At 49.4% G+C, this 15,721-nt stretch overlaps 2 protein-coding genes across 2 annotated transcripts in view; one reads left to right on the top strand and one right to left on the bottom strand.

Annotated features, from left to right (window-relative positions):
* Positions 1 to 900, top strand: part of ttll5 (tubulin tyrosine ligase-like family, member 5) — a 57,546-nt gene extending 56,646 nt beyond the window's left edge. Inside the window, exon 33 of the mRNA XM_067243997.1 lies at positions 704 to 900. Coding sequence (XP_067100098.1) covers positions 704 to 756 — 53 coding nt within the window. The 3' untranslated portion in view covers positions 757 to 900. The remainder of the gene's footprint in view (positions 1 to 703) is intronic.
* Positions 901 to 2,787: 1,887 nt separating this feature from the next.
* Positions 2,788 to 15,567, bottom strand: tgfb3 (transforming growth factor, beta 3). The gene is made up of 7 exons (XM_067243998.1): positions 14,860 to 15,567; positions 8,744 to 8,907; positions 6,708 to 6,837; positions 6,452 to 6,559; positions 5,013 to 5,181; positions 4,057 to 4,210; positions 2,788 to 3,864 (listed from the first exon to the last, which is right to left on the bottom strand). The coding sequence occupies exons 1-7, from the start codon at positions 15,203 to 15,205 to the stop codon at positions 3,706 to 3,708; spliced, it is 1,230 nt and encodes a 409-aa protein (XP_067100099.1). The 5' UTR covers positions 15,206 to 15,567; the 3' UTR covers positions 2,788 to 3,705.
* Between the last annotated feature and the right edge of the window lie 154 nt (positions 15,568 to 15,721).

Raw genomic sequence — 15,721 nt, 5'->3', positions numbered from 1 at the left:
CAATATGGTTTATTGGACCGTTTTTAATCTTTTTTTTATATATATATTTTTTTTTTCTTTCTCTCCAGCCAGTTCTTACTCACCAGCTCTTTTTATGGTCACATTAGAAGGTTTGTTTGTTTCGCAAGAGTTTGTTTATCATCGTGTGTGTGTGTGTGTTAGCCTGGAGAGAGACACGGTCAGTCTTCAGTCTGCCTTTTGCTGAGCTAGAAGAAGCCCCTTCCAGCGGTCATGTCATCAGATTGGAAGTCAGGGAGATGTTTTCGTTTTCCAGCTCCGTCAGGCTCCACGGTGTAAAAGAGCACCAAAATAAACAGAGTCTGTCGAGAGGGAATGAAAGGGAATACTGTCTGGGAGCACAAACACGGCAGGCCAACTGTACTTGGAATTCCTTTTCTACTGGATGCCTGGCGCTGGGCCAGGCGATATGCTAGAGAGGCAGGGGTGAGGGGCTGAAGAGGTGAGGGGTGAGGGGGTGAGGGCTGGGGGGTTGAGGGTAAAACTAGTTCCTTGTTCTTTCTGTTTAAAGTGTCTACTGCATATGCAGTATAATAACATCTGTAAAAAAAACATGTAAATGGAAATACAGTAAACGTCATTCTCAGAGGAGTGATACAGGCACGAAAAGTAAAAATAGCCCAGGTATGTGAATGCATGAAGATCCGCAGAGTCACTGTGTGCGTGTGTGTGTGTGTGTCCACAGGTCTGTCCATGTACAGTAAGCTGTTCCAGGCCCAGGGCTCCAGGCCCAGATGACAGCCTGGGGACCCCAAGCGTGGGGACCCCAGGCTGCCTCCCTGCAGCCCTCCCAGGTGTCTCTGCATGTGACCCCAGGCCCCCTGTGGGGGCGGGGTCATCGGTGGGGGCGGGGCCACCGGTGGGGGCGGGGTGTGTCCCCGAGCGCACAGCCAGCTTTGTGTCGTCGTGTGCAGCAGAGCAGCTGGTGGGTCGGGCGGGTGCAGGCTCAGTGTCGAGCTGCCAAACACTTCCTGATGGCCTACTCTCCTCGCCCCCGCCCAAACCACCCCTTGCCCCCACCCTAACCCCACTACCCCACCCCCTTGCCCCTCTCCTACCAACAGTTCTCCTATTCATTCGTCCTGTTGCTTCTTGATGCTACGGAAAGGTTTCAGTGACAGACACGGTGTAACAGCTGCTTGCCTAAGCCCCTCTGAGCGCCATGGCACCATGGCAGAAGGCTCAGCCTGCTCAGCTCACCCAGGGACAGGCTCACCCAGGGACAGGCTCACCCAGGGACAGGCTCACCCAGGGACAGGCTCACCCAGGGACAGGCTCACCCAGGGACAGGCTCACCCAGGGACATGCTTTCTACTGCGTCTGAGATGGAGCTACTGTATTTGAGTTTGCCAGTGTCATCTTCAGGTGAGGCAGTTTCAACTCCGCACGCCAACTCCACACTCCCTCACACCCTCCCTCACCCCCTCCCCCCTGACGTACAGACCCAGGTCAGTCCACGCAGGGTGTGTCTGTTCCTGGGGGCTGAGGACCCTGGCTGGGCGTGACCTGAACACTTGAATGTTTGAATTTGCATCTTGCCTTTTCATTTCCCTCATCTGTCATACCACTGTTGTTGTCCTGCAGGATAAAGCACGCACACACACACAGCGTAGCCTACTGTAGACTGTGTTTTGACGAGGTTTTCCAGTCATAGATTTTCGAGTGCTGTAAATGGATAGTGTACTCTCAAGACCTACACAACCTTAGAGGTGGGTTTAGATTGCAGATTGTTAGTATATTTAAGTGTATTAAATGCACTAAATGTAATGTTGAAGTGTATTAAATGCATTAAAGGAAATGTTAAAGTGTATTAAATGAATTGTTGGTGTAATAAATGCATACAGAGTAAGAGTGAGTCAGAGTCCTGGCTCCTGTGCTCAGAGTCAGGGGGAGATCCAGCCTCTGCTGCCTTCCTCTCAGTGGGCAGGACGGTCTGTCCACTAGTGCACATGCTCAGTTCCTCTCAGTGGGCAGGACGGTCTGTCCACTAGTGCACATGCTCAGTTCCTCTCAGTGGGCAGGACGGTCTGTCCACTAGTGCACATGCTCAGTTCCTCTCAGTGGGCAGGACGGTCTGTCCACTAGTGCACATGCTCAGTTCCTCTCAGTGGGCAGGACGGTCTGTCCACTAGTGCACATGCTCAGTTCCTGTCAGTGGGCAGGACGGTCTGTCCATTAGTGCACATGCTCAGGGTGACATCGTTGATGTCATAGGCCTAAAAAACAGTTTGATGTTTTTAAGATTTCACTTTTCTGACTGTTTTTTTGTTGTTGATGAAAACACCGGAATTGTTGTTATGTTTGTACTCTGTTCCGAGACCAAATTATCTATTTTTAACTCAGTCTGTGATGATTGTAATGTATTTTGAAGATTTCTACAGTAGCACATGTATTATTAGTGTTTTTAAAAGCTAAAAAAAAAAAGGTTCTTAAGTTTGTACCGTTTGACACCGTAATGTTAGTGTCAGTGTTTTTAATTGAATTTGTATTGCTAATGCATATTTCTACAGTAAGCATTCTGTGACATAACCCTAGTGAGTCAGTGAGTAGACCAGCTCCAGGTTTAGCTGTACATACACGCATCAAAACCTCAACCATGCCCCTCTATGTACGTGTTGTTAATGAGTGCATATTTTATAATAAAAAAGGTTTACTAAGAGTCACTTTTCCTAATACAGTATATTCAGATTCTTTCAGAAGTCAGTTCTGGTTTGAATGCATTGACAAGATCATTACAATCCTCTGGGGAATAAAACAACAACGAATGTCTTTGTCAAAGACCATTTTTAATTAAAAAAGAAACGTGATTTAAGAGTAATAGCAACAAAAACATTTACAGTTTTGTGATCTAGTGAAGTGTTCACTTTGTGACATACATCATCATGTATAACAGAAAGGTCTTCCTCATTTAAGATGATCCCTAATAATCCCTAAAACATGACTCTGTTGCATTACAGAGGTAAACATGAAAATACGATTTTGAATAAAGTTGTTTTCCAGCATTTTGTATTTTTTTCCTAAGATATTCTGTATCCAGTCCAGCATGAGTCGTAGATGAACAGGGGAACTGAACGCAGCGCTAGAATCCAGCAGGGACGAGTCTGTCTGCTGTGCGCTGAGGACTATGCCCTCCAGTCAACATGATGGCTTGCTTTACAAAACACAGGTGTGTGTACCCACAGCGACGCATGCTTGAGTCCAGACCACCTTATCAGTCAGGCTCTGTTCTATTGCAGCCGCCTTCTGTCCTGGAGGAAGCAGTGGTCATGGTGAGTAGAAGGTCAGTTGTTTTCCTCAGGTCAAAGGTTGTCTTTGAATGCCTGTGGCAAAGATGTATAAGCAGTTCAAAATGCTGAATTATAAAACAACTATGAGGAAAATTGTGAGGTAAAAAAAAAAAGATTTTTTTTCAGGCCACTACAAAGTTCTGATGGCTTTGAGGTCGCAGATTAGGGGAGTGGTGTTGGAAAAGGTCACATGACCATACCGCCAGGGATTGTGGGTAAAGTAGTGGGCTGCGTCTCCCTGCAGGGCTAAGGACTGAGGCGGGGGTAGGGGGGTGGATAGGTGTGAGGGCGGATAGAGGCACCCGTTGAGGGGGCTGCTTGCCACCCCGCCCCCCCTGCCACCCCACCCTCCCCCCCTGTGCTGGGCCTCCGCCAGCTCCTGGCTCCGGGGCCTCGGGCCCTAGCTGCACTTGCAGGACTTGACGATCATGTTGGAGAGCTGCTCCACCTTGGGGGTGCGGCCCACGTAGTAGAGGATGGTGAGGGGCTCCAGGTCCTGGGGCACGCAGCAGGGAGAGGCGGATGCCTCGGGGTTCAGGGTGTTGTACAGGCTCAGCAGCTACGGGGGGGGAGAGGGGGGAGACAGGAGTCAAACCAAACACAACAACATAACTTCACATTGTCTCGTCTGGCTCCCCCCTCCGCTGCTCTCGTTCTGCTGTGTGACGAGGGAGGCTGTCAAGTTGTACAACAACGACAAAACGAATCGCCACAGAAAAGGGATTTATACGTTTCAGGGAAAACAACTCACCGAGCTGTGTGTGGTGTCGGCGCTGCGCAGGTAGGGACAGGGCCCGGAGCAGAAGTTGGCGTAGTATCCCTTTGGCTCGTGGATCCACCTCCAACCCAGGTGCTGGCGGAAGTCAATGTAGAGGGGACGCACACAGCAGTTCTCTTCATAGTTACTGCAGCGGGAGAGAGAGAGAGAGAGAGAGAGAGAGAGAGAGGAAGTGAGAGAGAGAGGAGAGAGAGGGAGGTGAGAGGGAGGGAGGAAAAAGAGGCAATGACATCTATCCTGAGCATGAGAAAGCCCTTCTAGAGACTGGAGTCTATTTCCCTACATCTGATCCGCCTGAGAGAGAAGAGATTCAGAAATTCCACTGGAAGGTGTGTCCTTATTTTCCCTCTTGGAGTCAGCCCAGGTGTCTGGGTGCCGAGACCTGAGGGCCTCAGGCTGACAGGGAGTCCTGGGCTGTGAGGACGCCGTGCCACGAGGAGGAGGAAGAGGAGAGGAGGAGGAAGAGATCAGGAAGAGGAGGAGGAGAGCAGGAAGAGGAGGAGGAGAGGAGATCAAGAAGAGGAGGAGGAGGAGATCAGGAGGAGGAGGAGGAGATCAGGAAGAGGAGGAGGAGAGCAGGAAGAGGAGGAGGAAGAGGAGATCAGGAAGAGGAGGAGGAGGAGAGCAGGAAGAGGAGATCAGGAAGAGGAGGAGGAGGAGAGCAGGAGGAGAGCTCCCTGCCTCCCCGCTCCACACAGATCTCAGCTTGTATCAGGTTGCTAATGCCTCTGCCATGCTTCCCTTTCTGATTAACAAGCGTATTTTCCATGCTTAACACACTCGTGCAAAACTAGAGAAGCGATACTGCAGTTTGTGAGATCTCACTCGATCTGTTGTGTCCTTTGGGTTTTTAAACTGGGGGGTGAGAAACAATCCCCCGTGCGCTCCGAGTCTGTGTCGACGGCTGAAGAGAAGAGAGGTTTCCTTACGAGAAGCAGTAGTTGGTGTCGAGCGCCCGCTTGCGCCTGCGGGAGGTGTGGGTGTCCAGCCTGTGGGGAGGCAGCATCATCAGGATGAGGTGGGGGTACAGCTGCTCCTTCTGCTTCTTCAGGCGGCTCATGTCCAGGCGGATCGGATCCTCGTAGTCTCCGTCCACGCCTGCAGGAGGACACAGGAGGTGTTAAAGGTACGTCTGAACCTTTCTGAAGGTCCTACAGTACGCTACGGCATAGCACATAAAGCCCAACTGATCGAGGGTAGGAGAGAAGTAGGTTAGTCTTACTATCGGCCAGACTGACAGACTGACAGACTTCTCGACGGAGAGTTTCCCAGCGCTGTGGCCACTATCTCTCCAGTCTGAGAGCTCCAGGCTTCTCCTGCCTCGCCACCTCCCCCTGTTCATCATCCCCCAGCTCCAGTCACTCATCCCCTCCTTTAGCCAGTCTCTCACCCCCTCACTCACTCATCCCCTCCTTCAGCCAGTCTCTCACCCTCTCACTCACTCATCCCCTCCTTCAACCAGTCTCTCACCCTCTCACTCACTCATCCCCTCCTTCAACCAGTCTCTCACCCTCTCACTCACTCACCCCCTCCTTCAGCCAGTCTCTCATCCCCTCACTCACTCATCCCCTCCTTCAGCCAGTCTCTCACCCTCTCACTCACTCACCCCCTCCTTCAGCCAGTCTCTCACCCCCTCACTCACTCATCCCCTCCTTCAGCCAGTCTCTCATCCCCTCACTCACTCACCCCCTCCTTCAGCCAGTCTCTCACCCCCTCACTCACTCACCCCCTCCTTCAGCCAGTCTCTCATCCCCTCACTCACTCATCCCCTCCTTCAGCCAGTCTCTCATCCCCTCCTTCCTCCTCCCCCCGGACCAGCGTCTGTTCAGCCAATCTGCCCCTGATAGCTAAAGCAGTGAGGTTCCCAGGAGAGACGCCGCCGGTGGATCTGGACGCCAAGCGTCTGAGCGCCGTGGCAGCACAGGGCGGGGGGGGGGGGGGGGGCAGGCAGGACCAGGGGATGAGGGGCCTCCATGTTAAGTGAGATACCAGACGAATTGTGTTCCCATGGTCTGTATCTCTCTCTGTCTCTCTCCCTGTCTCTCTCTCTCCCTCACTCTGTCTCCCTGTCTCCCTGTGTCTCTCTCCCTCTCTCCTTCTCAGAAAGGAAAACCATTAACTTCAATGAAAAAAGCATCAAATAAGTATGAGCTCTAGAGGCACATGTTCACTGGATAAGACTTCAGAGGGGCCTTCCAGTCTGGCCCTCATAAGAAAGGAGAGAAGGGCTGTGATGAGCTTCGGAAAATTCTACAAGACGGAACCGTGCAGTAGATGGCTGGTTTCTGGTGACAGGGAAAAAAGCCTGGAGGTTCAGAAGAAGAAGAGGAAGAAGAGGAAGAAAGCAGATCTTCCTGTTTGGTCTCACCTTTGAACTTGACCTCCAGCACCTCGTTGATGTTGTCGAGGATGTCTCCGTTGGGACTGAAGGTGTGGCAGGGGCAGTGCACGCTCACTTCCAGACCCCGGTTGGTGTCTGAGGAGGAACAAAAGCACACGGATCAGAAGAGGAGAGAGAATCTTTTGAGGCTATTTTCCCTTTAATCCAGATGAACTTTCCAACACCCATTGGCTCATGTTTTGATGAGCACCATATGGTGACAGAAGGAGGGCTGGTGTCTTACCCCGGTACATGAGCCACTCTCTGACCGTCTCTGTGACGTCGAAGGAGATCCACTCAGGAGTTCCTTTGGTCAGGACGTTCTTGCCTCCGATGTAGCGCTGCTTGGCGATGGGGTTGTCTGGTTTGAGAATCTGCCAGGAAGAGGTGAAAGAGTGACCCAGCTGCACAACCTAGTTCTCCTGTTTATTCTTTGTCTCCCTTACACACATACACACACACACACATACACATCCAGACATGCACACACACTCACACACACACACACACACACCAGACAGCTATCCAGCCAGCGGCGTCTGAGACAGACTCTCTGGGATGCCCTGGGCCAAATGTCTTCTCATGGAAAAAGTGACTCCCTGTGTTGATATCCCCATCCTGCATGTGAATGCCTGTGTGGTGCCCTTCTGCTGCTGAGAGCCTGGCTGTCTCTCACAACAGCACCTCAGACTTCCACTGGACCTGGCTGTCTCTCACAACAGCACCTCAGACTTCCACTGGACCTGGCTGTCTCTCACAACAGCACCTCAGACTTCCACTGGACCTGGCTGTCTCTCACAACAGCACCTCAGACTTCCACTGGACCTGGCTGTCTCTCACAACAGCACCTCAGACTTCCACTGAACCTGTCTGTCTCTCACAACAGCACCTCAGACTTCCACTGGACCTGGCTGTCTCTCACAACAGCACCTCAGACTTCCACTGGACCTGGCTGTCTCTCACAACAGCATCTCAGACTTCCACTGGACCTGGCTGTCTCTCACAGCAGCACCTCAGACTTCCACTGGACCTGGCTGTCTCTCACAACAGCACCTCAGACTTCCACTGGACCTGGCTGTCTCTCACAACAGCCCCTCAGACTTCCACTGGACCTGGCTGTCTCTCACAACAGCACCTCAGACTTCCACTGGACCTGGCTGTCTCTCACAACAGCACCTCAGACTTCCACTGGGAAGCTAAAGGCTGGGGCTTCCACCTGCCACACAAGTCAGGAGAGGAGATGGGTGTGTCACCAGCGTGCTTCTGACCTGCTCACTCTAAACAGCTCGTATTTACAGGACCTGTGGACCAACAGACAGAAGAGCTCAGAGCAGCTGGACTGAGGAGACTAGTTTTGGCGGGGGGGAGATCCGCATTCTCTTACAACAGCACCTAACATTTCTGTGAACAAAGAGTCTTATCTGTTAGGAGAGGCCAGTGTAGCAGGGGGGCCCAGTGGCCGGGCCCACAGCAGAGCTGGATAACCAGGTTCCTGAACATTGTCAGCATCTAATCTGGCTTCCTGTGGGAACGGGGGACCCCCGCCAACGCCAGCCTCTGCCAATCAGCTCCCAGCTCTTGTGTGGGGGCGAGCAGCCTCGTTCACTCCCCCGGCCGCTCAGCCGGCCTCTATCTCCTCCAGAGGCTCCTGGAAACAATCTGGGGTCCTGACAGTCTGCGCCCAGCCCAGGCCAGAGCCCGCCTCCCAGGCAGAGTGCAGCCCAGACACGCTCGTCTCCCTGGCAGGAAATGTTGGAACCTGATCACTGCTCCCAGCGTCTCACGGGAGACTCACAAGGAAAGTGAGCAGAAATCCATCCCCGCCACCCCACACAAACACATCTCACCAACACACACGCCACGGAAGAACACACAGCACCACACAAACACATCTCACCAACACACACGCCACGGAAGAACACACAGGACCACACGAACACGCAAACACAGGTGCAAGTGTTTGAATCCCTTGAAGAAAAGGCAGACGGACAGTTTCTGTGTGATTGACAGCTGTGAAAGGAGAGAATGGTAATCTAGACCTTCTCTGAAATGGCTGTAGCGTGGTGTTAAATTTGTATAAATGGACTTATGTAGAATCCATTTGGCTCCAGGCACATGGAATAATGATCAGCACTTTTGGAGTTTGGGGGCCCTGATATAAATGTTTTAACTTTTTCCTTGTAGACTTATAGACCCATGAGGGTCAGAGGGCCACTGGACCAGAGCCCCCCCAGCCTCCCACGCCCTCGGCGGGAAAGGACGGCTGGTCGGATCACACACCTGGTACAGCTCAATCCTCTGCTCGTTCCTCTGGGCTCTGGGGTTTGGAACACGCAGGGCGCGGAACTCCGCACGGAACAGGTTGGTGGAGTTCTTCTCCATGGCGGAGACATTGAAGCGGAACACCTTGGAGGTGAGGCTCTTAGGACAGTAAGGCAGGTCATCTGTAGGGGACAATAAAAGGGGTTATCTGTGGGGCAGGAAAGATTTCGGGGAAATTAAGAAGGTGACTGTGCACACAGGAGGACTATGACGTGACTGTCATATATCTCTCTGTGATCTTGGTGGAGTTAACCTTTGTCCTATATTTTACCCCCAATTCATAGCTGTCCTCTCCTCATCCAATCATGGTGTGCAGGGTTTTCTACAGCGCGATCTTGGCTGTTGTGATTCTCAACATACCCTGACGCTGTAGTATATCTTATGTAACGTTTGGACCTACCGAGACCCTTGATTGAAAAACAAACTTCTCTTAACCGTTTCTACCCAGTCAGAGTGAGCCCAGCGAGGCCCGTGCACCATCTGTTTGTGCTTTGTACGGTCCGAGTTAGCAACAAGTTGAAGTCATGAAATGAAAACCAAATGTCCCATGTGCAGGCTGGATGGAAGCAGGACCCTCCTCCCTCCCGCTCTGCTGTGGAGCTCAACAGGTGCTGCGAGGGCCAGGACGGGAGCCAAGCATTCCCTGGACGCACACAGCCAGGGTGGGAACATGTGCAGGCGCGGGCCGGAACTGAACCATACCTGAACCAGAGGGTTGATATCCTCCGGTATGTTGAGGGGTTGGTGGGTTTGGGATGATTAGGGATGTTTGCGTGGCGTATCGTGGTAACTAGGGGTCTTAGTGATTGATAGGTTTTATCAAACCATCAGAGTGATAGTAAAAAAATAAAATAATAAAATACAACAAAAAAAAAATCTAAAATGTCACGTAACACAAAATCGAGATTTTGTGTTACATGCGTGTGTCCTCAGTCTAGTTGTGTGGTGCTGTGTGTATCATGGTGTGTAGCGTAGCATGGTGTGTAGCATGGTGTGTAGCATGGTGTGTATCATGGTGTGTAGCGTAGCATGGTGTGTAGCATGGTGTGTAGCATGGTGTGTAGCCTGGTGTGTAGCATGGTGTGTAGCCTGGTGTGTAGCCTGGTGTGTAGCCTGGTGTGTAGCATGGTGTGTAGCCTGGTGTGTAGCCTGGTGTGTAGCATGGTGTGTAGCCTGGTGTGTAGCCTGGTGTGTAGCCTGGTGTGTAGCATGGTGTGTAGCATGGTGTGTAGCCTGGTGTGTAGCCTGGTGTGTAGCATGGTGTGTAGCCTGGTGTGTAGCCTGGTGTGTAGCCTGGTGTGTAGCATGGTGTGTAGCCTGGTGTGTAGCCTGGTGTGTAGCCTGGTGTGTAGCATGGTGTGTAGCATGGTGTGTAGCCTGGTGTGTAGCCTGGTGTGTAGCATGGTGTGTAGCATGGTGTGTAGCCTGGTGTGTAGCATGGTGTGTAGCATGGTGTGTAGCATGGTGTGTAGCCTGGTGTGTAGCATGGTGTGTAGCATGGTGTGTAGCCTGGTGTGTAGCATGGTGTGTAGCCTGGTGTGTAGCATGGTGTGTAGCATGGTGTGTAGCCTGGTGTGTAGCATGGTGTGTAGCATGGTGTGTAGCCTGGTGTGTAGCCTGGTGTGTAGCATGATGTGTAGCATGGTGTGTAGCCTGGTGTGTAGCATGGTGTGTAGCATGGTGTGTAGCCTGGTGTGTAGCATGGTGTGTAGCATGGTGTGTAGCCTGGTGTGTAGCCTGGTGTGTAGCATGATGTGTAGCATGGTGTGTAGCCTGGTGTGTAGCATGGTGTGTAGCATGGTGTGTAGCCTGGTGTGTAGCCTGGTGTGTAGCATGGTGTGTAGCATGGTGTGTAGCCTGGTGTGTAGCATGGTGTGTAGCATGGTGTGTAGCATGGTGTGTAGCCTGGTGTGTAGCCTGGTGTGTAGCCTGGTGTGTAGCATGGTGTGTAGCCTGGTGTGTAGCATGGTGTGTAGCATGGTGTGTAGCCTGGTGTGTAGCATGGTGTGTAGCATGGTGTGTAGCATGGTGTGCCTGGGTCATGATACTGAGCCACACACAACACAGTCCCGGCAGCGTTCGGAAAGCCTTCCTGTTGGAAAGCTCACTAGGACCAGGGCTTCTCTTTTTTCAAGCCTAATACCATTGAATCGTTTATTATTTTAACAGGCAGAGCGCATGCAGCATTGAGCAAAACAAGCACAGTGTTTTATAAGCCAAGTGGAAACACTCAGTTACAGCCAAGCCCTCGCTAATTTATCACCCCAAGCTTAAGCTTTATTAGCGACCCTGTGATTGGCTGGTGGTTGACAAGGGCAACGCACCTAGAATATTATGGATCAGTTTTCAGAACGGAAACCGAAGGGAAATATGTTATTACTGTAGTAGCTCGTTCGTGTGTCGCTGGTCAACTCTGTTTGACCTATAACCCCATTTCACAGTGCCTGAGTCTGTATCAAATATTTCCACAAAAAAATTTTAACCCTCCCCTCCCCTATTTATAGGTGACCTTCCCAGTGTTCATCCCAAGCCAAATAGCCGTCCACTGTTTCCACACGACCGACACAGTCTAGTAGTTCTGTGCTCCTCAGCTGCCCTCCCATCCTCCTCCTCTGCCTGCCCCCTCTTTGTCCCTTTGCAGAAGGTGGAAAGCTCCACTTTGAGAGGAGATTTGAATTCTAATCAAGTCTTTGGTTTCCTTTTTGGATGACCTCATTTTCCCCATTGCAATGGTTTTAGGTGGATTTCACATGAGGCTTATTTTTGCCAAGGGTCTGAAGGTAATTTGTTCCATGGCTGTGAGTGCGGAGGATTGCTGGTATAATTAGAGTGAATACACTGGGTGATTCATTGCCCTTCCTCCATTATCCGATGTGTAGCTCGGGGCCAAGGTGAGGATTCTGACATCAGCAGGAGCGTGACATCGCTGGCCGCAGGCCCCTTCACACAATACTGCAGCCTCAGGTAACACTGGAGACTTCTGCATCCAAAAGGGTTTATGCAGCAATTACTGGAGTTTTAGGAAATTCATTAACCTACTTAAGCCTGCTTTACTTTTATTATCCTTGTTATTATTTGATTTCTGCCTGAACAAATGCATGCTGTGCCTCTCTCTCTCGTCTCATAAGCCTATCTAGTAGTGCCATTTGCAATGTACTTCTGTCCTAGAATCATTCAATAAAATGATCCATTTCTCGGTACGTTCTCATATTTACACAGTGACTCGTTCTTCTGGTATGTCTCTGGCTGATACGGCAGCAACAGGAGGTGGGGGATCTCCTGCGAGCCTGGCCAGGAAGGCCTAAGGACAGACTTTGAATAGCTCTGCTCTAAAGCTTCTCATAAAGCGTCCACCCAGACATCTCTCCCCCCTCCCCAGCCCTCGGCTTCCTGTGTCTGGGATGCCCCTCCATGGACCCGGCGCTTCTCCCTGGCAGCTGACATCACACAGAAGCTCTGTCTAAACGCTCCCAGAGAGCAGCCCCTGCCCTATGGCCTGGGGGCTGGCCGTGATGTCAGTCTCTCCACAGCTACGCGGAGGTAAACAAAGGAAATAGAAAGCGTGGAGAGGCAGGTGCTGTGCAGCTGCTGAGGTCTGGTCCTGGTTTACCGGAGAGAAATGGCACAAGCGAAGCAGGAACGGCTATTCCAGAAGTATTTAAGTCATCAGGAAAGATGTTGGGATTCAAAAGTACACTTTGTCTGTTTGTGATGTTTTCACAGGTAATGATGGAAGTAGTGTCTCCTTCAGAAGTCAGAAGCTTGTAAATGTTACTCCCCACTTAGGATAGGCAACAAATTATTCTTCAGAACGGTTGGTGAAGGTTTAAGAATGTACTTCGGTAGACTGACAGCAGAGCAAGTCGTTTCTCCACCTCGTCAGTGGTCCTGAGAAGATCCCAGCACATGTAAGCTCTCTGTGGCTGACTGCTGTGGATGAGATAATCTGATGGAGTTCACTGCTGAAGCAAGACAGCTTTTTTCCACTTGATCAAGGATGAAGAGGGAAAAATGGCCAGGGCACAGCGGAGAGGCTGTCTTTTAGAACCGGCCAGAGGACTCTCTATGACATCACTTTTCTACTATTCAATATATCAGAAACAGTGCTGTCCTCAGCTACAGTCCACATCAATGACTACCTTATGCCAGAGCAAGACCACTCACAGTAAGACTCTTCCACAGACTGAATTTGCATCAGTTGCAACTAAATTATGAGAACCAAAAGGTGGTTTCCTTTAAGGGGTCATTGTGGTTCAGTGGCTGTCTTTGGACGACCTTACTACAGCAGCGGTGGCGTGAGTAATAGGATTCTCTGTGAATGACGAGCAGGCTTTGTGTTTAGTACACCTGGGTTTGTACAGACTGATACTGTCTAAACTAGCACTGTATGACTCTGTTGACTGGTTGGTCACTGGCGATACAATCAACATTCTGAGTGCACTTTATTAAAACCACTTATATTATTCAGATTGGAGAGACTACTTTAGTTAAATTGGGGAAAAAGTGACAAATGTGAGAATAATCCAAAGGAAATGGACATCAAAACTACTGAAGTAGCTAAATGTACTACACCATATATTATTTGTCATGCTTCTACTTACATAATGAATTACATAATATTTGGATTAGGGGGGTAATCTGCCATTCTGTGTTAAATCAGACTACACCGTTTTTATAAAGAGCAGTATTAATAAATATGATACCTTTTTATTATTATTATTATTATAATTAATCTAAAATTGGAATAGAAAATGTGTGAGGATAATGGAATGTGCATCATCCTGCTCAGATGATTGAGTGTCAATAACGTGACGTGTAAGGGAGCGGTGCAGGCCGGGGTTATGCTCTCTTCTTAGACTCCTGTTTGTTTTGGGAGTTTGCTACTTCGGACCAAAGATAAACCAAGATGGCTGAATAAGTGTCAGATGCATTTTGGGAGAGCCAGAAAATTTGATTTGATACAGAGGCTTGGTGCTATTGCCAAAGGAGGATCTGTTCCCTGTCACAGTACAGCATGAACCACCTGTTGATTGGACAGTTGTACAGTATGGTGATGCACTCATCTGGCCTCTAATGAGTGAATGGGCAGGTGTCCAATTACTACTTAGAGTTTCCCTTCTCTGGAGAATGACTGAGAACCAGTAAACTTGTCACTCTGATTACTGGAACAATCCATCGATGGCAGTTTATACATTAAATGCCAATAAGGATGAACACGGCTGTTAAACCAGTCCATTCTGCATATGCAAAGCTGTAGCTTGACATTGTTTTACATTTTTTAAACATTTAACAATAATGGCTAATGGGTTAGGGCATAGGCCTATAGGGTTGTTTTTTGACACGCCATTATGGATGAATAGACGCGTAGCCCATTCGTTATGGAGTTGTCCCAGATTGAATAATTGGCGCACGTCTGCTATAGTCCAATAGACGGAATGAATGCCTGGAAAAATGTTCCTTAGGAATGTCTCAGACTATTGGGAGTTCCCATGACTTTAGTGTGAGGTATGAAGGAGGAATGGTGTTCATTGCTTGTGCCCTTCGCCATTGCGCGCGCTCTTCGGGTCAGAGACGCGACCATGCGTTAACTGCGCTTGGCTATAGCCTATAGACCCTGTCACGTGTTTTAAGAGGTCGTCATTTTACGATTAATCAACATTTTATTTACAGTCTTGAAAGAAGTGTATCTCTTTTTAAGGTTTAATACGTTACTAAATGATAAGGGGGCATTGGCATTTGAGTGGAGTTTTCTCGTCCATGACTCCACTGGAATGTCATCGCTTTCTTTCTAACGTCAGACGCGTTTAGCAAATTAAGTTGCCCCTTTCTTTACCATTTCCAACTTAGAAATACATTACCATTTACTAATGTAATAGGTATGTATTCAATTGCTGACTTTCATTGTATTAATGGAATTTCAACAGCCCTGCACTGATTGGGAAACAACGGAAGGTTGCCCACATATAGGTTTATATTAATATTCTGCACTGGTGTGCTCAATCCACAATTTATTCTCCGTAGTCCGAAGAAATATCGTATCATTGACATCGGCAGGCCAAAAAAATGCTACTTACTATTTTCCGAAGGGCCATTGATCATGTTGAACTTGTAAATCTCTTTGGCGTAGTACTCGGTTTCTGTGTTATCCTGTCCACAGCTTTGCTGTCGGTCTCTGCCCAACTCCTCAATCAGTTCCTTCGTGCTGTTGTACAAGGCCAGCACCTGAAATGGTACCTGATTTGGACCCACCGTTTGTGGCGGACTTGTCAGTCTTAGTTTGCTGAGAATCTGTCCTCGGATCGCCTCTACTCTCTTTTTCTTGATGTGGTCTATGTCCACAGTGGTGCATGTGGACAGTGACAACGTCATAGTCACACAGTTCCAAAGGAGGAAAAACAGAAGCGCTTTGCCAAGATGCATATTGCTCTTTGCCCGTGCTTACTGGATAAGCTTCTGAAATTCAATAACGTTTTAACTAAATTCCAGGTTAAACGTAGCGCTTACAGTATTTATTTGCTTTCAAGTGGTCAGGGAGTCCTTTTCTCTGATGAATCCCATGTTGTCAATTTATTGTCATCTGGGTAAAATTCGGATTTGCATTCCAGGAATAATCCATATCATTCCTAAAAGTATCAACGTATTTAACTCTTCATCAAACCGTTTTTTTATGTCTTCCTTCAAATTGCCACACCCTTTACATCTTCCGTTTTCCTTCTTCATCAGTTTACGGGTTCTCGATCATAGCATGATTCACAAGCTTTTTCTTTCATCAACCTCCTTGTCAAGTCCTTCCAACTGCCCCTCTAAGTCTCGAGCCTACTCAACAGGCGCTACGAGCTCGCGCTGATATTTTATACTCACTGTGACGTTGTCGAAGGAGGGACGGTAGTATAGCTAATCATCTTTGCAGGTCTATTTGTTGAGAGCTCATTTCAC

Source organism: Osmerus mordax, chromosome 9 (assembly GCF_038355195.1).
Source record: "Osmerus mordax isolate fOsmMor3 chromosome 9, fOsmMor3.pri, whole genome shotgun sequence".
NCBI classification, from domain to species: Eukaryota; Metazoa; Chordata; class Actinopteri; order Osmeriformes; family Osmeridae; genus Osmerus; species Osmerus mordax.
The sequence above is the reverse complement of the archived record's forward strand: the minus strand, read 5'-3'. Positions and strand labels throughout refer to the sequence as shown.

What these genes read in the sequence shown, in the direction of transcription:
- tgfb3 (XM_067243998.1), bottom strand. Translation starts at nt 15,205, where the DNA reads ATGCATCTTGGCAAAGCGCTTCTGTTTTTCCTCCTTTGGAACTGTGTG. An exon ending in CAATGGCCCTTCGGAAAATA is followed by an intron (nt 8,908 to 14,859) that starts GTAAGTAGCATT and finishes TGTCCCCTACAG; the next exon opens with ATGACCTGCCTTACTGTCCT. An exon ending in GACACCAACTACTGCTTCTC is followed by an intron (nt 4,211 to 5,012) that starts GTAAGGAAACCT and finishes CTCCCGCTGCAG; the next exon opens with TAACTATGAAGAGAACTGCT.